The 22,184-nt window shown below is 42.7% G+C and overlaps 1 protein-coding gene and 1 pseudogene across 1 annotated transcript; both read left to right on the top strand.

Annotated features, from left to right (window-relative positions):
• LOC112816456 (uncharacterized) overlaps nt 1-22,184 on the top strand; it is a 117,207-nt pseudogene that overhangs the window by 21,574 nt on the left and 73,449 nt on the right.
• On the top strand, nt 1,555-7,164 carry LOC112816457 (uncharacterized). Its single transcript, XM_025862957.2, has 3 exons — nt 1,555-2,907; nt 3,566-3,648; nt 4,142-7,164. The coding sequence occupies exons 1-3, from the start codon at nt 2,685-2,687 to the stop codon at nt 4,922-4,924; spliced, it is 1,089 nt and encodes a 362-aa protein (XP_025718742.1). The 5' UTR covers nt 1,555-2,684; the 3' UTR covers nt 4,925-7,164.

The following is a 22,184-nucleotide window of genomic DNA, read 5'->3' as shown; positions in this document are numbered from 1 at the left end:
TGATCTGTTAGAAGAAAGTGTATCTCAAAATTTTAAAGAGAGAACAATTTATATATATATGCCCAAAATAAGGGTAACTACTATGAAGGGATTAAAAATATGACTCTAAAAATGAAAAATAAAAAGTGTTTTTTTTTAAAGGGATTGATAAGATGTTGGTTGAAAAAGGGAAAAAGGAAAATTCAAAAAAAAAAACAGGTAAAAAAATTTAACTTTGAAAAACTAATGAATTATGGTAAAAAAGCCATGAATTCTATGTGCAGTATTCCCCTAGCGCTGGAGTTCTCCCGTTCTCCTTGATCGGTAAACTTGGTCTTGGCTTGCTGGCTGTTCGTGCTGATCTTCTGGGGGAGGGGCCTGTTGCCATGGTTCCTAAATGTCTTTGCCGGAGGCGGAATTGCCCCATCCTTGTGAGTCCAGGCTAAGCAAGCTGCTCAGGTTTGCTCTCAGGAGCTTTTGTCCCCTGCAAGCTCGCGATACAGCTTTGGAGGACCAGGGTGAAAATGGTGGCCTCCCAATCTCCGCCCGGAGGAGCTGAGAACTCGGGGCCCCGCTCCTCAGTGCACCCCCAGAGAAAAGCAGTCACTCCCTTGTCCCCGGTCTCCGGCCGCACTCCGTGCTCACCCGGCCTGTGACCGAGCGTTTCTATCTCTGGCACCCGACCCCGTGTGGAGTCTCCAAACCCAGCAGATCCCTGTGGTGCGCTCCCGCGCCGCTCCTCCCCGGGAAGGAAGGGGAGTCTCCCCGGCTCTGCCGCTTGTTGGGTCCCTGCTGGAGGAGCAGTGGCCCGACTGGGCAGCAGATCACAGTTTATGGCAACCCCGAGCTGAGAGCCTGCGCCTCGGCTCCGTCTCTGCAGCCGGCTTCCCCGCTCCGATACCTGGGAGCTCCGGCGCACTCAGGCACCCCCGGTCTTTCTGTGACCCCGAGGGTCCTGAGACCACACTGTCCCGCGAGGGTTCCACCCCCCGCTTAGCCACTGCAGCGATGTCCCTCCGCCGAGCCGACTTCTAAAAGGTCCGATTTTGTGCTCCGCGGCTCTAGCACTTGCCAGAAGCGGCCGGCAGAGGCCCCCTCCCCCACCATCTGTCCTCCCGAATATCGCCTCGGATTCACTTCTCCGCACGTCCTACCTTCCAGTAAGTGGTCGCTTCTCTGTTCAGAGAGTTGTTGCTACTCTCCTGTTCGATCTCCTGTTGAGTTCGTAGGTGTTCAGAATGGTTTGATCCCTATTCAGCTGAATTCCTGAGACCAGACGACATCCAGGTCTCCTACTCCTCTGCCATCTTGCTCTGCCCCCGCCCTTTATTCTTTATACAGTTTTCTTTTGGTCTTTGATATTCTTTAAAATAGTTGATTTAAATTCTTTGACTAGAAGTCTGATGGTTGAGCTTCCTCAGGGAGGAATTTTGTTTTTCTGTAATGGGCTACACTTTTATTTCTTCGCCTACCTCAAAATTTTGTTGTTGAAAAATGGACATTTGGAAAGTTATTATATGGCAATTCTGGAATCGGATTTTTCCCCATCACCAAAATTTGTTGTTGCTTGTTCTATGTATGTTTAATGATATTCCTGAACTAATTTTGTAATGTCTGTATTTGTCATGTGTGGTCCCTGAAGACTTATGTTAACCTCATGGTTAGCTAGCAGTTTGTCAGAGATTTTCCTGAAGGCCTCAAACAAAAAGGAAAAACCCGTGGTCTCTGCAGTTGTGTTCCGTGCGTGTGTATAGGGACATACCTTCAAAATCAGCAGGCAGTTTACAACTCTGCCATAATTATCACTTTCTTTTCTGAGCATGTGCCCAATCCTGGCCTTCTTAGATTCAAAGAAATGGGAGGGAAACTTTTAAAAATTCCTCAAAATATTTTATTTCTCACTTTTCCTCCCAAGCTTCTTGGTTAGTCTTTTCTTTCCTGTACTGTTTCATAGGCCTCAGGCAGTGGTGGCTAATATATTTGCCTTGAAATGTATTCAGCACATGCCCCCTGAGTCCCCAGCACAGCCCTCGGAGAGTTTGAGATTAGATAAATAAAGGCAAGCCCTTTGAGTCAAACCTTCAGAAAGATCAAAACAAACAACCACAGAACTTTGAGAATAAGGTCCATCCTGCTCCCTCTGGTAGTAGGCATGTGGGCTGTGATCTTCAAGGTCACAGCCAAAGCAGGGAATAGAGGATGAGACAAGGGTTAGTGAAAGTGTCAGCTGGTTGTTCTTGATTAAACATTTTCCAAGTTGCTGTAAACTTTTGATAAGTTTCCAAAGTTCTGATAAAGTTGATTCGAATGGTTTTCCGCACGTTATTCACTGTTTTTGTAGAGTTATGGACTTCTGGTTCAGTATCCCTCAGTTTTCAGTTGTTACTTCTCACCAGTCTTTCTGAAGCACTTCGGAGTCCCTGGGTCCATGCTGGGTTTAGGAATACAGTGTATCCATCATACAGTGATGAATGAGACAGACGTGGTCCCCACCCTCATGGAGCTTTCTGCTGATGCCTTCCCTATGAACCGAATAGCTCTTCCTTACCCTGACTTTATATTCTCCATGGTTAAAAGCTTTAGAGCTTCTGAAGTATGTATGTAAACTTGGATATGGACTTTGGGACTGTTTATGTCCTGTCACCTGGATATTGAGTGTGCTTGAATTTTGGTTTCTTGGGAGTTAACTATATTCATTACAATTTATGTGTAGTTATTCCACTGCTGCAAAAGTCATACTTGATCATCTTCAGAATTGTTGGCTCCAGTTTCATGGGGTTGCTTGTCACCTGTACAGTCACCCGATATCATGTGTCCTTTCTCCATGCATAGGGTATCATATTGATAAATCCAGTCTGATCTCCCGTTTGGAGCAAGAAGACAAGGTGACGACAGAGGAGCGAGGAATTCTTCCAGGCACCTGTCCAGGTGAGCACCAGGTGACAGGTGAATATGAGGAATAGCTCTGGCCAGTGATTTGGGGCATGGGAGTATTACATTTAGGAAATGTCCAACAGGGAAGTTTGTACAATGTACTTTTCTCTGACAAAGATGGTCAAGAACGTTGGGTATGAGCTTCCTTGTGTACATTCTTTCCTTTTTACCTTTCTGTTCAACATCTCATACGTTACCTTGGAGTCAGATGGGGAAAAAAAAAAAAGACATACCTCTTTTCCTTCTTTTTTTTAATTAAAGTGTAGTTACATACAACGTTACATTAGTTTCAGGTGTACAGTGTAGTGACTTGACAAGTTTATAAGTTATACTCTGCTTACCACAAGTGTAGCTACCATCTGTCACCATGCAATGCTATAATGGTCCTTTTCCTTTTTAAATAAATTTCATATGAACATTTTGTCCAGTGCCTTCCTACTTTGCATTCCTCATAATCCCTTCTTCTGTAAATCTCTGATCAGTCTTAATCCTTCAAAACCACTTTTTAAATACCTATAGTTTTCATACTCTTATTCCTTGCATGGCAAACCTCCTCAAAAATGCTGATCCCTCAGAGTCTGTGTTTACTCATGTGTGCACTTTACTATTTCTTTTCTCCATCAACTTAAATTTCTTTTTTTTTTTTTTCCAGATTTGGAGACTGTACTTAAAGCCAAATGGTTAACTCCTAAGAAGCATGATTTTAGAAAAGAACATTCCAATGGTATAAAAGCGGTAAGACTAACATGGCTGATTTCTGGTTTTTCACAGTAGGAGAATAAGTTAGGAAAGTCACAAAGTGAACAGAGTCATTAAAGGAAAGTCATTTACACAATACGAAATTGTGTCTCTGGAGAGATACTGTGAAAAGTTGTGAATTTGGAGAAAACTGTAAGTTAGCCCCAAACTTGTTTCTTCACTGGGAGTTTCTACAAGTAAATATTTCCTTAAATGTGACTAAGATGTTGAATGTTGAAATACAAAGTGGTTTACCAGAGTTTATCAGAAGATGTTCAATGAATATGATAAGGACTTGTGGCAAAGCGTCCATCTTTTTTAACTTCTAAGAGCTCAGACTGGGCAGAAGCCATATACAAGCACTGAAAATAGCCAAAACATCAATTGTAATAATGTAACAGAATTCCTGGGAAAGAGTTCCTATGCATAAAATTAATTGAATATTAAAAATACTATAAATTATAGTTATCATTCATCTCTTAATCAACAGGAAAGAAATCATCTTGGAGTGAAACTCAACGAATGTAATCAGTGCTTTAAAGTCTTCAGCACAAAATCTAATCTCACTCAGCACAAGAGAATTCATACTGGAGAAAAACCCTATGACTGTAATCAGTGTGGCAAATCCTTTAGCAGTAGATCTTACCTTACTATTCATAAGAGAATACATAATGGGGAGAAACCCTATGAATGCAATGACTGTGGGAAAGCCTTCAACGATCCCTCATCCCTTAGACTGCACGTGAGAATTCACACTGGAGAAAAACCCTATGAATGTAATCAGTGTTTTCATGTTTTTCGCACTAGTTGTAATCTCAAAAGCCACAAGAGAATTCATACGAGAGAGAATCACCATGAATGTAATCAGTGTGGCAAGGCCTTCAGCACGAGGTCCTCCCTTACTGGGCACAACAGTATTCATACAGGGGAGAAACCTTATGAGTGCCACGATTGTGGGAAAGCCTTTAGGAAGAGCTCATACCTGACACAGCATATGAGAACTCATACTGGGGAAAAACCCTATGAGTGTAATCAGTGTGGAAAATCCTTCAGCAGTAGTTTTTCTCTTACTGTGCACAAGAGAATTCATACTGGAGAGAAACCCTATGAATGCAGTAACTGTGGGAAAGCATTTAATAATCTTTCAGCTGTTAAGAAACACGTGAGAACTCACACTGGAGAAAAACCCTACGAATGTAATCATTGTGGGAAATCTTTCACCACTAACTCTTACCTTTCTGTGCACAAGAGAATACATAATAGGTGGATATGAATACAATAACTGGGAAAGCAGTCATGGATTTCTTAATTCTCAGACAACTGATGGTAACTCACTAGATGTATGAGTTACCTGTTGCTCCATAACAGATTTCCCTCCAAACCGTAGTGGCTTCAGACAACATACATTAATTATCTCACAGTTTCTGTAGGTCAGGAATTTGGAAACGGCTTAGCTGTGCAGTTCTGGCTCAGGATCTGTCATGAAGTGAGGTCAAGATGTCAGCTGGAGCAACACTCATCTGAGTCTTTACTGCTGAAGAATCTACTTCCAAAATGGATCACTCACATGTCTGGCAGGTTAATGCCAGTTGTTGGCAGGGAACCTTCGTTACCTCACTCTCCACAGGGCTAAGTACCTCTATGATGTAGCAGCAGGTTCCTCCCAAAGCATTTGATCTGTGGGAGAGCTAACGCACAAGCCACATTTTCTTTTTCGACCTAGCCTCAGAAGGACATATTATCACTCCTTCCAGACTGTGTTGCTCACACCATGTGGAAAGAAACTACACAGGGTATGTATAGTAGGAGACAGATGGTAAGGAACCATCTGAGAAGCTTGCCATTCTCATTCTTTCTATCGGTTCTGTATGAAGGAGCCTTCACTAACGCATGTTCATTCACTCTGGAGAGAAACCTCAAGCGTGCAGTCTTTGTGGTAAGCTTTCAATTCAGACTCACCCTGACGTGCCCAAAAGATTACTTACGGGGAGAAACCTGAGGATTGCAGTAGCTGTAGGAAAGCCTTCGTGATATTTCTAGGGAGTCACATGACGGTTCACACTACGGAGAAAACCTTATGAATATCATCAGAATGCAAAAGCCTTCAGGGACACCCATCCCTGAGAGCACACGTAAGAAATCCCTACAGAGGAATAGTCATAGAAAGAAGGTGGAAAGTCCTTCAGCACAAGTGTCCGCATTACTGAGCAAAAGATGGGGAGATATTCTGAACAACACAATTACTGTGGGAAAGCCTTGAATGGTCTCTCAGTCTCTAAGAAGCATGAGGATTTATCCCAGAGAGAAGGTCCTGTTGAGTGTCATCGGTCCTGGAAAGTCATTTTTCCACATTCCTTAGGAAACTGAGCATTCACTGCAGACACTTGTGAATATAAAGACTAGGGGAATGCCTTGGATAATACCTCATACATTAGGAAAAATACGAAGTTTTCTCTGGATGCAAAACTTGTCAGTGTATTAATTTGGAAAAATCTTGCAGTGATTCTTTGTTGATTTGTGAGAACTTACATTGGAGGCAGACCCTAGAGAAGTAATCAGTATGAGGATGCCTCAGCTCTTTCCTGAGTGGCCACAAAATAAACTAGAAACCGAAAGAATAAATAGTGAGTGTGGGATTACCTTTATCAATGTCTCATCCTAAGATTGGGCCACTAGTTCGTTAGTTTTCGGTCTTTTTATTTTAGTATAAACACATCTATATAACCGTACCCAAAAATAAACCTTAAGTTATGGCCCATAGTTTCGTATGTAATATGTTTGCTATAATTTACTCTTTTAAAATATCAGTACGTAGCATATCCAGGAAGGCATTTCTGAATATCTCCTGAGTGTATTTGTTTATCGTAGTGGAAATTAGATTCTATTTACAATATACTTTTTCTAGTTTAATGGCATCTTTGTCAGGTAAGTGGAGTTTATGATGCTGATTCTTTTTTATCTTTCTACCCTAGTATGGCATTTTGTCAGCTTCTTTCCCAGTGTCCATTCTCCCCTACTTATATACTTTTTTAAAATGTTTTTGTTGTTGTTCAAGTTGTCAATGAGTAGAATTGAAAATACTCAATCTGCAAGCCTTCTTTGAAGCTCAGAGGGCTGTTGCCTTACTCTGCTGACCACGAGAAGTAGGTAGAAGTCCCCGGGGAGAAGAACAGCATCTGGCTTGTTTGCCTCACCTGTATCCTGTTTGTCTTACCCATTCTTTCTCTTGAAAGTGGACTCAAAGCCAAGAGTTGGAAGCACTCTGTTTTGATCATGATGACAGAAACCATAGTGCAGCAAAATATCACAATGATATGGGCTCCCCCAAAACTTCTGATTGGTGGAATCAGCTCTGGACTGCTTGTTCCCAGACTTGTCCTATATGATTAGAAGTAACCTCTAACTGGTTGAAGCCAAAGTCATTTTTTTTTTTTTGGTTTGTTTTTGAGGTGGTGTTCTGTTCATGTCCAGCTGAATGCAATATCTAACTAGCAAACCTATTTGTTGGTCACATTTTATAAGTGTTTCATGTTTCTTTGAAAATAATGTATATTCTCTAAGTCTTAGATGTAGAGTATATGCCCATTAACTCAAGCTAATTGTGTTTTCAGATATAGTATGTACATTGAGATTTTTGTCCTCAAGTTTATTTAGTGGTAGATATGTATTAAAGTCTTCTGCTATGGCTATGGCTATGGATTCACACTTTTTTTGTCATTTCTGTCATCTTTCTCTTTATATATTTTGATGTATAAGTACATTCAGGATTAGGTTTTTTTTCCTTGTGAATTTTTCCTTTTTATGTTGGGATCATTTTTTTATAGTGGATTATTTCAATACATTAATAAATGACACACATTTACATAGCCCCTCCTATAGATGAGGCCCTCTTCTGAATGCCTTATGGATATTATTGAGTACTCAATATAAGCTTAAGGAAGTATGTACTATTATTATCCCCATTTTACAGTAGAGAAAACTAACATGGTATACCTGTAACTTGCCTGAGCTCCCTGGCTAGTAAATGGTAGAGCCCAGATTTGAACCCAGACAATCCATGCTCTTAACCACTAGTCTATCTGTTGAGTATAATCTATATGCCAGGCACTGTTTAAGACACTGGTGTTTATAGCAATTAATGAAACTCAAGTTTTGCTATTGAAGCACTTACATTCTAACAGGGGAAAGACAGATTATAGAAGAATCAAAACACACTAATATAAGTGTTGAGCAGAAAAGCAAAGCATCATAAAATAGCTGAGGGGGATTGGGATCTTGCCATTGTATATGAAATAGGAAGGGAAAGCCTCTTAGTTAAGGGACACTTGGAGCAGAGACCTTAATGAGTTGAGACAGTGAGTCATGAATTTGTGTAGCAAGAGCAGTCTTGGCATGCAAAGTCCCACAGCATAGAAGCCAGTGAGACTGGAGTAGAACAAGTTGGGGATAGTGAAGGTAGAAGATGATGTGGTCAGAGACGTGGTGGATCCTGATCTTGGGTTTTACGGGTCACATTAGGACTTTTTCTTATACTTGGAATGAGTGGGCATATCAGTCAGAGTCCCAACGGAAAACAACTGACACGAGGACAATTCAAGCAGAGTTTTCATAAAGGGGTTACTCACCGCATTGGGGACAGGAGGTAGGGAAACCACAAGAAATGTTTGGTACCTAGTAGCTGGTAAGGGCAGGGCTCTGTTAACATCCCTGAGCCTGAATGGGCAAGAGAAGGGAACAATTACTGAAATCCAGAGACAGGAGAGAACTGCATTCCAGGAGCTGGGAGGTAAGGGGTAGCATCCAGCCCCACATTCTGCAAGAAATAGCCAGAGCTAGACTTCATCTTCTTTCATCCTTCTGATTTCATGCCCAGGCTCCCCACTGACCAAACCCAACCAGAGGCCATAAGGCAAGGAAGCCCATTGCTGTAGCTCATATTGGTTAATGTTACTAGGTTCAACAAGGTAGAGAAAGTGGGTCCGCTGGGGCAAATGGAAGCTATCCAGAACCGTTCACTGCTTTTGCTTCTCAGAATCTACTCTGAATTCTATCAGTTACTATGCTGTCTTGGGTATTGTCAAAGCACTGATGCTCCCATCTATAGTCTAGAACAGTTGCCTTCATAAGTGTTCGTGTAAGATGGGTCATGGGCTCTTGGGAGGAAAGCACACAAAATAACCTAAAAGCTCTAGTTTCCAGAGGGGGAACACTTGCCGGCAAAGTAAGGGTCCCATTGACCTTTATGATTGCTATGAGACCAGCACCTGAGGAATGAAGTCACCCTGGCTTCTGGCATAGGTGATCCTGTGCCAGAGGATGTGGGGCTTCTGTTGTACCATGAGGGCAGAGAAGACATTTGGCACTCAGGTCCTTTGGGATGTCTCCCCAATTTTGTTGATAAATAAATGTAGCAGCTGTATCCTGAGAAGGGCATGTTGACCAGGTGTTCAGACTCAGGGGTGAGGATCTGGATCATCCCTCCAAGTAAGCCACCTAGTCCAACAGAGGTTGTAGTCAAGGGTGAAGGGAAACTAGGCTGGGATAGTAGAAGTGAGATGATTAAGTATCAGTTGTGGGGCGCCTGGGTGGCTCAGTCGGTTGAGTGCCTGCCCAACTCTTGATTTCAGCTCAGGTCATGATCTCAGGGTTGTGAGATCAAGCCCCACATCGGGCTCTGCGTTCAGCATGGAGTCTGCTTGTCTCTCTCCTTCCCCCACTGCATCTCCCCCGACTTGTGCTCGCTCTCTCTCCCTCTTTCTCTCTCTGTCAAATAAAATCTTTTTAAAAACAAAGTATCAGTTGCAACAGAGTGAAAATCTGTTGTTGAGAGCTGTCTATAATTTGTTCTACCGATCTTCCTCTTGAAAGGTTCTCCAAGCAAGATGACTAACCAGAATCCTGTGTGCATTTACTTTTTTAGAAGCAAGTGCATCCAAGTGGCATAAGTGTTGGGCCATAATGAAGACAGTGGTATATTTCTCAGATTCTTCTTTCAGGACTAAGTCACTCATTCCCCTAGCTGCTGGAAATGTTCTAATGGCTCGTCTTGCCATTCTCTCAGGAATTCTCTTGGGCCAAAGAAAGTGCCATACCTAAGATAATGTCCACCTTCAAGGGGCAGCCCAATTCCACTGACTAGTTCATATGAGGAGTACAAATGCCCAATTCCTTTGCCTCAATTTGTGACACCCCTGAAGGGCCACCCCAGCTCCAGAACTCCCATGGGATTAACTGTTACCTCTGTTTTTAACTTACCAGTGTTCAGTCTCTTATTCTGCCCAATCTTGGTTCTCTCCTTTAGACATGGTTACCTCAAGCAAATGACAAACTTTTTGTCCTAAAGTTTTATTTCTTCATCTGTAAAATAGAAACAATGGAAGGCCTACTTTGTAGATTTGTATTAAGGACTGAGGAACATATGTAAAGCATTTATGAGACTTCTGGTATGTAGGAAACATTTTATTTTTATTATAAATTAATTAAAATTTATCGTAGGAATATACTGAGCAAGATAAGCCACACAAAGAGTAAATACCATATGAATGTATTTGTATGAATTTTAAGAATAGCAAAACAAAATCTGATAGGAAAAAAATCAGAATAGTGGTTGCATCTAAACTCAGGTTGTGGGGGCAAGGGATAAGGAGCAGGGATTGACTGAGATGTGACATGAGGGAACTTTATGGGATGAAGAGAATGTTCTGTATCTCAATAGAAGTATAGGTTACATAAGTGTATGCATTTGTCACGATGCATTAAACTATACACCCAAGATATGTACATTGCATTGCATGTAACTTGTACCTCAGTTTCATTTATTTTGCTAAGTGAAAGCAGCCAGATATGAAAAACCATTTATTGTATGACTCCATTGTATGGCATTTGGGAAAAGACAAAACTCTAGGGAAGGACAACAAATGAATGATGTTCAGGGGCAAAGAGTAAGAGAAGGGAATGACTGCAAAGGGGCAGCACAAAGGAATTTGGGAGTGATGGAATTGTTCTCTTGTGACTGTGTTGATAGATACACAACTCTATGCACTTGCCAAAACCTATAGAACTATACACCGTGAAGAGTGAATATTACTGTAAGTTAAAACAAAAATATGCCAGGTAGCAGAAGGAATGTAAAATAGGATAAACTAAAACAAACCTAACTGTATTATAAATGAATAACATAATCACAAGGAAGGAATCCCAATTTACTTTGGAAAGCTGTATTTTGACCAGATATGTAAGGCTGACTACAAAAAGAATTGTCCAGAAGTCCTCTACTTTAGTTCAAAAATTTGTTCCTTACAATTTTGTGGATTAGTGATTGTGAAATTATTGTATGTGTATATTAGGGTTGAACAAGTAAACATGTTGTAGATCATGAAAGCCAGCTTCTGACTGTCCAAGAGAAATGTTACAAACAAGGAAAGAGAGAAGACTAGAATAAACACTGTGGTGTTTGATTGGATTGGAATTGGAGGTAGGAGTATAAGTTCATGATTTTTGATGGATGGATAGAGATTGTGTGTGTGTGTGTGTGTGTGTGTGTGTGTGTATACACGTGTGCATAGGATAGTACACATTCATATATATTCAAGGCCTGTCAGGTAAGTCACTCAGAAGGCCTAGTAGCAATGACAGTCCAGTAGGAATGAGAATACTTATTGCCTACCCCAATCTAGGTTTCTAAAATACTATTCTTGAAAAAGAAGAGAAGGAAGAACAAGAAGAACCAGGGCTCTTTGGAGAAATGGGGGCTGTCATAGGGAATATAGAACCCAATCCTGAAATATCTTGAGTTTTTTCTAATGGAAAATAAAGACTGACAAAGAAGAGGCCCCAAAAATCTGCCTAAAAATTTCCATCAGGTCCTCAAATAATACCTAAGCTGTGCATGTACAAGGGAAGACTAGGAGGCTTTGAAGAGAGTAGCTATTGAAAGCTGAAAGTTATACAGAAATTTCAGAGATCACACATGCCAGGAGTTGCAGGTTGGTTTTTGGACTCATTTGGAATGGAATGACCTTGGTAAAATACATACATACATACATACATACAGTGGGTTTCAATTATGTCCCTAGAAATGTCACACCCTGAGGTTAAGTACCATGCACTTCAAGTAAGGACTGCATCTTAGAAGTCAGTGCAAAACTGAAATAGATCTATGCTTTCAGAGGCTAAAACAGCCTTTATAGGCATAAGGTCACCCATTAATACTATAACTTCCTGCCATAACAAAATCTAATATTCAGAGGAAGGGACAATAATTGAGAGCCTTTATCAAGTATACTGTTCGCAAGATTCGAAGATTCAGCAAACAAGAGTCCTAGACATGCAAAGCAGCAGGAAGATGTTCTCTCAGGAATATATGAATCAATAGAAGCAGACTCAGAAACCAGATATTGGAGTTAGCAGACAACGACTTCAGAATAACTATGAATAATATGTTAAGAAAAATGGAGAAGATGTGGAAAAATTGTAGAAAATGAAAGACAAGCTGCAAATCTTCAAACCAACCAAAGAAAGGACATGTTGCTTTCAAAGGAGCAATAGACTGAAATTTTTCCAAAAAGAAACTATAGAAGCAAGAAAACAATGATGTCTGACATCCAGGTTTGAATGGGGGGAAATAAAATACCAACTGCCAGGATAAAATTCAATGACCTAAGAAAAATATTCTTTGAAAATGCAGACAAATTGAAGGGGTGTTGCAACAGGGGTTTTAAGAAAGCAAAAGCTGAAATAATCAACAGCAGAACTGCACTTCAAGAAAAACTAAAGAGTGTTTTTAGGCTGGGGCACCTGGGTGGCTCAGTTGGTTAAGTGTCCAACTTGATTTCGGCTCAGGTCATGATCTCGGGGTCATGAGATAGAGCCCCGTGTGGAGCCCCATACATCTGTCTGTCTCTCTATCTCAAACCTTTTAAAAAGAGTTTTGAGGCTGAAGGAAAATCATTTCATGTGAAGACACATAACTCCAAGAATCAAGACCAGCAGGAAACAAAATAAAAGTAAATATAAATGAATATTTACTGTATAAAACAACCCTGTATAGTTTTATTTTTGTGTAAGCCTAGACTGTTTCAAAATAAAATGCTTTTAAAAACACATGGAACCAATCCCTCAAAACTGGAGATGATGTAAGCCACTGCAAGAGATCTCCCAGTCCACCCCCCAAAACTAGAGATCATGGGAACCCCAGCAAGTGATGCTCACTCACAATCTGCATCCAATAATAGAGAGGACAGAAGCCTTAGTAGAGGACCACCAGTCCCATTCAAAACTAACAACAGGACCTCAGATAGCAACTGTCACCCCTAAACACAAATAATGAGGTCTGAGCAAGCAAGACCTCCCATCCCCCAAAACTAGAAATGATAGGAACTCCAGCAAGTACCCCCACCGAGTCACTTTCAATTCTAGAAGTGACAGCAGCCCCATCAGAGACTCCTTCAGCTGCTCAACACTAAACAGTGAGGAGCCCCAGTCCACTGACCCACCCAGTCTATACCAACAATACTGACAAGGGGAGATCCAGAAAGTGATTCTTCTTGTCCTCTGCTTACACTAGATAAAACGATCTATATAAAAAGACACTCCCCCAGTCCCTCACTAGAGATAAGTGGGATCCCATGCAATTATCCCCCTGATTCTCTCCCCAAATTAGAGACAATGGGATCTCCATCCAGTGGTGCCTCCCTGTCACACCAACACTGGGAGCCCCAGATAGGCAGTGACCTTACAATCCCCAGCATCAGAGACAATAGGAGCCCCAGCCTCATACTTCCCAGTTACCCCCAACATCATGAGGGTTCCATCTGATGGTGGAAGCTTCAGTAAGTGATCTCCCTTATCCCTCCAAGATTAGAGATGATGGAAACACCAAAACCAACTTACAATCCCCTACACACTAAAGGAGAAAGGAGCCCCAGCAAATGTCACACCATTCTCAACACAAATCCCAGCTTGCTTCCCTTGATTCCCTCAGACTAGATATAGGAGTACTTCTAGCAAAAAGTAACCTGTCTCCCCAAAGGCAAGCAATACCAGTTTCAATAAACGACCCTCCAGGTTCAACAGTATAGGTGTCAAGCAATCCCAGAAAACTGCATCTCTTCCTATTATCACAAAATAAAAGTTGAAAGAAAGTCAGCAAATAAGGAGGGAAGCCCACAGTGCAAATCCCTCAAGTTTTCCCCAACATGAGATGACCGCCCCTGTGATGACCCCTCCTCTATCCCAAACACAAGGAACAATCTGAACCCTAGCAGGCAATTTTCAGCCTCCCTTTTGCAATACAGATATCTCTGTCCCCAGATTATAGTGGATATATAGAGCCCCATCAAACCAAGTGTCCCGTGTCCTGGGGAATGTTGAGGACCCCTGCCTCAGAATAAGGAAAACAATCGTAGTCCTGATAAGCCAGCAGATAACCCAAGCTCCCATTATTCAGGTGACGGGAACTCTCAGGAAGCAAAACTTCCTCCAACATTTCCCGCCCTAGCAGACCCTTCTTATCTGCCGCATTCCCAGCTGGCCCTCAGAACATCTACTCGAAGGAGCACTAGTAGGCAAGAAAGGCTGGAGCTGGGGTCAAGGCTGAGAGGGACGGAGAGGGGAGACGAATAAAAGTAAGTAAAGGGGGAAAGGAGACCTTCCAAGGTGTTCCACCCCCACACAGAAAATTCATGAGGCTCCAAACAGCTACACTGAAACCAGGCTTTCAGGAGAAAACGAATAGAATAAAGGAATTCTGGGCTGATGAAGTGAAGTGGCCTAGAGAAGAGGTGGGTGCATCAGCTAGCCTCCAAGATGGCCACCAAGTGTCCTTGCCACCTGGTATTCATGCCCTGTGCAGTCTCCTTCCACATTGAATCAGACATGACCCAGGTGATAAGCACAATGCCGCAGAAATGACAGTATGTCATATCTGAGGCCGTGTCATAAAACACATTGGAGCTTCCTCCTTAGTCTCTTAAGTTGCTTCGTCTCCGGGGGAAGCCATCCACCATTCCAGGGAGATACTCAACCCCAGGGAGATGTCCACATGAAGAGGAACCAACTCAGCACCAAAACAGTAGGAATGCAATGAGCTGCCTTGAAAGATCACCCAGCCCCAATTTTTGAACTCTCATTAATATGTGTGCTAAAATGTTTAGGGGGGGGAAGGCTCCTACTGTATGCAACCTACTTCAAAAAAAAAATTTTTTTTTTAAGGTGGATCGACGGATGGTAGAGGGATGGATGCAGCAAAGCAAGTGTAGTGAAATGTGGCAGGATCTGAGTGGTAGATTATATTAGTTCATTAGAACCGCCATTACAAAATACCGCAGATTGAGTGGCTTAAACAACAGAAATTTATTTTCCCACAATTCTGGAAGTCCAAGCTCAAGGTACCAGCAGAGTTGGTTTCTCCTGAGGCTCCTCCCCTTGGTCTGCAGATGACCACACTCTTGTAGCCCCTTTACGTGGTCATCCCGCTGAGTGTGTGTGCTCCTGTCGTCTCTTGGTCTGTATGTTTTAATCTCCCTCTTTTAAGGACACTAGTCTGATTGAATCAGGGTCCACCCTTATGGCCTCATTTAATCTTAATTCTTGAAAGGCCCAACCTCCGAATATAGTCATATCATTATGAGGTACCAAGGATTTGGGCTTCAACGTATGAACGTGAGGGGAGAGAATTCGGTCCACAACACGAGGGTTCACTGTAAAATTGTTTCAACTTATCTCCATACTTGAAAATTTTTCATAATAAACTGGGTGCAAGTGATGTGCTAAGTCAGTAAAGGAAAAATGGATCATGATGGAACCATGAGTTGGTCTGTGCAATACACATTATATTTGATTCAAATGTAAAAATTGAAGCTATGAAAGTCCTAGAAGAAACCAAGGCATAAATATTTTATATCTAATCTCAAAGGAGAGATGATCTTTTAAAACTATACATAAAACAAGAAGAAACAAAAATTAATACATTTGATTTCACTTTTAAAAATCTGCATGGCGGGTGCCTGGGTGGCTCAGTTGGTTAAGCGACTGCCTTCGGCTCAGGTCATGATCCTGGAGTCCTGGGATCGAGTCCCACATCGGGCTCCCTGCTTGGCGGGGAGTCTGCTTCTCCCTCTGACACTCTTCCCTCTCGTGCTCTCTATCTCTCATTCTCTCTCTCTCAAATAAATAAATAAAAAATCTTTTAAAAAAATAAAAATAAAAATAAAAAAAAATAAAAATCTGCATGGCAACTACAGGCAAAAAAAAAATATTTTTTTAAGAAGAAAATGTTGGCAACTCATCACCAAAAGTTAATTTATTGCTATTAGAGAAATCCTGCCAACCAAAGAAAAAGAACAAGAATCCATTGAAGAATAGGTAAATGCTGGAACAGAACTCACAGAAAATACAGAATAGTCTCAACAGAAGAGATGCTTCCCAACAACCCAACAAAAGAAAAATACGAAGTAAAATACGGAGATTCCTTTTTTCATGTATCAGATTGGGAACATTCTTTTTTAAGTGTATTATGTTGATAGCCGGAATGTGGGGAAAGTGGCATTCCCATACTACTATGGCTGGACGTGGATTTGGACCTCTACCCACAGACACTAGCACCTGACCGGGCAGGGTGAGCTCCCCAGAGCCCAGTGCGGCGGAAAGAGCCGAACTAGGGCAGCGAAATCCGAGAAAGCCGAGGAGAGGCGGAGAGGCGGAGAGGCGGAGGGAGGCGACGCTGCACGGAAAGAGCCGAAGTTGGGCGGAAAGAGCCGAAGATGAGCGGAAGGAACCGAGGTCTGGCGAAGGGCGAGGTGTGGGCGCCGCCGAGCGAGAAAGAGGCGAGAAGGGGCAGAGAGAGCCGAGCCAAGTCCTCGCTGGGAAGGATGGAGGGGTCCTGGGTGGCAGAAAGGGGAGAGGCTGAGGGCGCCTGGGTGGCTCAGATGGTTAAGCGTCTGCCTTCGGCTCGGGTCATGATCCCAGGGTCCTGGGATCGAGTCCCGCATCAGGCTCCCTGCTAGGCGGGGAGCCTGCTTCTCCCTCTGCCTCTGCCTCTGCCTCTCTCTCTGACTCTCATGAATAAATAAATAAAATATTTAAAAAAAAAAAAAAAAAGAAGAAGAAGAAAGGGGAGAGGCTGGCCAGGCAGGAGCGCGAGGCGGAGGCGAGAGTGGCGGAGAACAGGGCCACCGTGCCGTGCGGGAGGAGCCCTGGAGGCCGATCCCGGAGCCTTCCTGGCGCCGCCCCCGCCGCCGGCGAAGGGGTGGTGGACGCCGCCCTCCCGCTGCCCGGCTCCCTGCCCCTCCAGCCCTGCCCCGCTGCCCACCGGCCCCGCGGCGTGTTCTCCCCCGCGCCCGATGGCTCCCGGCGCGATCGCTGCGTGGGGACTGACGGCCCTGGGCTGCAGCGTCTGACCCGCACTGCGCTCGCGACCCAAATCCCGCAGGGGTGAGTTGGACCCACGCCAGCCCACGTGGGGGTCTGGGAAGAGACCCCGAATCCAAGACAGGGGTTGTAGTGCAGAGTGTGTGCGCCCACTCCTGACCGTCCGTCCAGTTCCAACACCAACGCGGTCTTCAGCGAGGGGACCACCAGCTGTCCCAACCCCTGCCTCTTAAGGCCCTTCCTTAGTGTTTGCCTTGCGAGGAGCCAGCTTTGACTCCTTGGCCATGAGTCGGTTTTCCCAGTCCCTGCACTATTGACATTTGGGACTGGGTAACTGCTTTGTGGGATCTTTGAGAGTGAGGTGGGAAACAAAAAGGAAAAAGTATTAAATTTCCTTACTACGTACAGCCCCTGACAAGTCTTTGAAACAGGCAGGGTTGACATTCCTCTAGGGACTCAACCGCCTCAATGTTGACACTTTGCTTAGGGCAAAAGATAATCTTAGCCCGACCACCCCCGCACACACCACCCAGGATCTGGTAAGTCTACTTTAACATATAAAAATTTCTTTAGGGCGCCTGGATGGCTCAGTTGGTTAAGCATCTGACTTGGCTCGGGTCACGATCCCAGAGTCCTGGGATCAAGTCCCGCATCTCCCTGCTTAGCAGGGAGTCTGCTTCTCCATCTGTCCTTCATCCTGCTTGTGCTCTCTCTCTTTCTCTCTCTTGCTCTCAAATAAATAAAATCTTCGAAAAAAAATTTCTTTAGAAATTTCCTTTAGCTCTAAACCCCCCAAGATACATGTTGGCAATCACCCCCCAAGCATATGGCCCACCAATACACATCTGAAGGGTCTCATGACTAAGGTTTTATTAGACAGTAATAAATGACTTTTTCCCAAAAATGGTTAGCTCCCTCAAGATCCTAGAAACCTTGCTTCCAAATTCCTTAGAGACTTACGCTATCCCTAACCCCCTCCCGACTTGAAAGTATATAATGGGCCACTCCTCATGACCCCAGTGCTGCTCTTCCTGCCCAAGGGTCCTGTCCCCGGGCTTGAATAAAACCACCTTTTTGCACCAAAGACGTCTCAAGAATTCTTTCTTAGCCTTCAACTTCAAACCCTAACGTTCTTTCTTACATCGAGAGTACTCCTAGCCTCCACCCGCTAGTGCCAGTAGCAAGCCTCTTCCCCCAACCTTGTGACAAAGATAAATGTCTTCAGTCATTGACAGATGTCCACTAGGGTAAAATGTCACCAGTGCCCTTGAGTTGCTATTTTCTGGGCTACATACTGAATTTTTATGCTTAGAATCATTTTAAATCCCTATCTTGGGTCACAACAACTCTTCATCGTGCACCCATCTCTCTTCTAGCACCAGTCCTGCTCCTGGATCTTGCCCAGTGGTGCCCCTACTTGGGCACCTGCATCGGACACCTCAGCTTTGCCCTGGGACACCCGCTTTAGGTAGAAAGCCCAGGCCTTATCCTCTTTTCAAAGTTCAACCCCAGAGAACACTTTCATCCACCTCCTCTTTTCCACAACAGCCTCCCAAGTCCAAGGCGAGAGGCAAGAATTTAATTTCTTGGGAAAGCGCAGCCGACTAGGGGGAGAGCAGGTCCCTAACAGCTTCCTTTCTACTTCATCAGCAGTGAGTCCAGCTCCTGTTCATGGGCAGGCTGCTGCAAATTCCCACCTCACAAAAACAATCTCAGTAGCCTCTGACCCTGCAGCTGGTTCTCTGGTCTTTTTCATTAATTCTCATGATATTTTCCTTCTATAGGTGCTCCTGGTTTGCATTCAGATGCCAGTTAATTTACCAACTTGGGGCTAGGAATTTTAGGCAACCTCCTCTACCTGATTTTTTTTTCAGTATGTTCAAAAAATTGTAATTTTAACTTAAATTTATACTAAAAGTTATGTTTCTACTATGGAAGATTGGAGGCATAAAGAATAGTATAAGGGCTCTATGTAATAAATGAAAACAGGGTAATTTGCATATATCGCCATTTGCAACCACTAAGGACATACTGTATCCATAGAGTTATGAGTCTTTGTTAACTTCAAAATCAGATTCTTCCAAGACATCCGTTGCCTGCTGATGGATGGTCACAAAACCATCTAAGAATTCATCTTTCTAAAAAAACAGAACATGAACACGATGAAGGCTTCATTTCCAACTATTATTCCCCTGAAACAACAGATGCCAGACTTAAATGTTAAGTGTAACCATGGGGTTGCAATAAGCAAATCCAAACTGAATTAAGCTCTGCAAGACATACAACCCCATTCCTTCTAGAAATAATTCACACACATCATCATCATCCTTCACCCCACCCCAACATGGATGGGCTGTGGAGATTGAAGAGATTTCACGTACAGATCAACCAGTTGCAAACTGTGGATTTTACAAAGATCCTTAATCAAATGAAATGTAAAACCAGGGAACGAACAAACAAGATAATTGGGGAAATTGGAAAACAAGATATTTGATTATGGGCAGGACTTATTTTAATTTTCGTATGTGATAATGGTATGGTGTTCCTGTTCTAAAGATCCCTGTCCTTAAAGAGATACTAAAATGTTTACAGATAAAATGATATACTCTCAGGAATCTGCTGCACTTTCATCCATGGGAATAGCATCCAAATCATTTATGAGTTGACAATTTTTGAGGTAACATGATGGATACATGGGAGTCAGGTTTTCTATAATCTCTACTTCTGCAAATTTATGAAAATTTCAGAACAGTATTTTAATATAGTATAGTCAGTTCACTGTTTGCATCAAAATACTTAAGAAAAAATTAAAACATCACAAATATATATGAGTCCCTCTGAGCATGTAGAGATAACCACTATCTAAAATCTAGAGTTTATATTCTAATTTAACATTCTTTGAATTCCTCATGCCCTCTGGGCCATCAAACGCTAGTTTGCCATCCATCCCTGAAGTCACTGATCTCAAGGAGCTACTCATACCAAGTGATCCAGAGAGTAATTTAATTGCTTCTTTCTTCACTGATTGCCATGAATTCGCCTTTCTCCAGACTTAGTGCTGTGGCTGGCACAATTAGCTACATGTTTAAGTCACCTAGGTAAGTTACAAAGTACTGTTGCCTTCCCCACCCCCTACAGATACAATTGATCCTGCCTGAGATCCAGTCCTTTCCAATTTCACCAGGTAATTCTAATGTGCTGAGAAGCCTGAGAAACTCTGAAATGAGAAGAAGGTCCTTCATCTTGCAGTCAAAAAACTTGGAGTTCTTACAAAATACATTCTGCTGTCCTGACCCCTCCCACAGCCATTGTGATACACTTGCTCTGGGACACGTCCAGACACCCATAGCATTAAAAACACTGCAGGTGATGGGCGCCTGGGTGGCTCAGTCAGTTAAGCATCTGCCTTTGGCTCAGGTCATGATCCCGGGCTCCCTGCTCAGTGGGGAGCCTGCTTCTCCCTCTGCCCCTCACCCCGCTCATGCTCTCTCTCTCTCTCTCTCAAATAAATAAGATCTTAAAAAAACAAAAACAAAAAACATTGCAGGTGTGTTTCACACAAGTCAAGGGCCAGGACCACAGCTCCTAAAACAGCTAGTTTCTCATCCTTGGCTGTCCTTTAGACCATCGGGGATTTATTTGTAAAATTGCTGTAGATCAGGCTGCATCCCACATCAGCAGATGAGAAGGGCTAGGACCGGACACAGCCATCAGTGGTTGTAAATTGTCCAGGTGATTCCAATGTACATCCAAGCTGAGAGCGATTGAAATAGATCGTCTGATGTTAATCACAATTCAAATCAGGTGATGCCAGATGATAACTCTGGATTCCTCCACTTCCTCTGGGGGGTACTTGTCTGCAACAGCAACAGCCTCTGTTTTACCTAAGTGTAAGAGGACATACATCCAGGCTTTGGGGCAGCTTTTGGAAGGAAGGGGAATTTTAGCTAAGGTGATATATATCCAACAGTATCTCACTATGGTTTTTATTAGCTTTTCCCTGAAGCTGACGAGGTTAACATTTTCCCCTTTTTGACCATTTGTTCCTCCTCTTTTATGTAGTGCCTATTCAAGGTTTTGTGTGGGGGTTTTTTTAACCCATTTTTCTAATGGTTTTTCAGAATATATTTCTTTATCTGACAAAACTCTTTACACACTCTGGCTTAATGTACATTACCAGATATGTAATGCCAATCTCCTCTCCCCGCACTGGTATTCCAACCGTTCTCCCTGGTAAATTTTGATGAAAAGTAGCTTCTAATATATCTTGATATGAGCTAAGTTATAATTTTCTCCCCTCTGTTTTGTGTCTTATGTATTGTAAGAAATTTTTTTCTCAATTGTGAAGCTGTTTTTCTATAATTTTCTGAAAGCTATTGTGTTCCATGTTTAGATCTGAAATTTAAAGCATAAATGGAGACAAGTTTAAACCGAGCAAAAGGCTGGGTTACTAAATTGGAATACAGTTCAAGAGCAGACATCCCAACAGAAGCATGGGGTGAACAGCATTGGAAAAATCAGGACAGAATTAGAAGACAGGTGGGATATGATTAAAAGTAGGAAGGGAAAAATGAAGGGGGAGAAATCGGAGGGAGAGATGAACCATGAGAGACTATGGACTCTGAGAAACAAACTGAGGGTTTTAGAGGGGAGGGGGTGGGGGGATGGGTTAGCCCAGTGATGGGTATTAAAGAGGGCACGTTCTGCATGGAGCACTGGGTGTTATGCACAAACAATGAATCATGGAACACTACATCAAAAACTAATGATGTAATGTGTGGTGATTAACATAACATAATAAAATAAATAAATAATAAATAATAAATAAAACGAGAGCAGAGAGAACTTGTGGAGGAAATGCTATTAAAAGTGAAGATACACAAGCATGTTCTAAATTGCTGAAGGACATCAACCCACAGATTCAATTAGCCCAATACCCCCTAAGCAAAGTGAACACATAGGAAACCATAGACAGCTACACACCATTGTCTGAAAACCAAAGAAAATGAGAAAGATTTTAGAGACTACAAAGACCAAATAAGAAAAAGGTTGACAGCTGACCTCTTGACATAAATAAAATAAGACATTAATGAGAGCAATTTTTAAGTGTTAAATCTCCTGTCAAAGCAGATTTCCATACCCACGGCAAAATAAAAATGCCTGAA

Source organism: Callorhinus ursinus, unplaced genomic scaffold (assembly GCF_003265705.2).
Source record: "Callorhinus ursinus isolate GAN/ISIS: 27379988/994484 unplaced genomic scaffold, GSC_fseal_2.0 scaffold107, whole genome shotgun sequence".
In the NCBI taxonomy this organism is placed as follows: Eukaryota; Metazoa; Chordata; class Mammalia; order Carnivora; family Otariidae; genus Callorhinus; species Callorhinus ursinus.
This window is presented reverse-complemented; position numbering and strand designations above follow the sequence as displayed.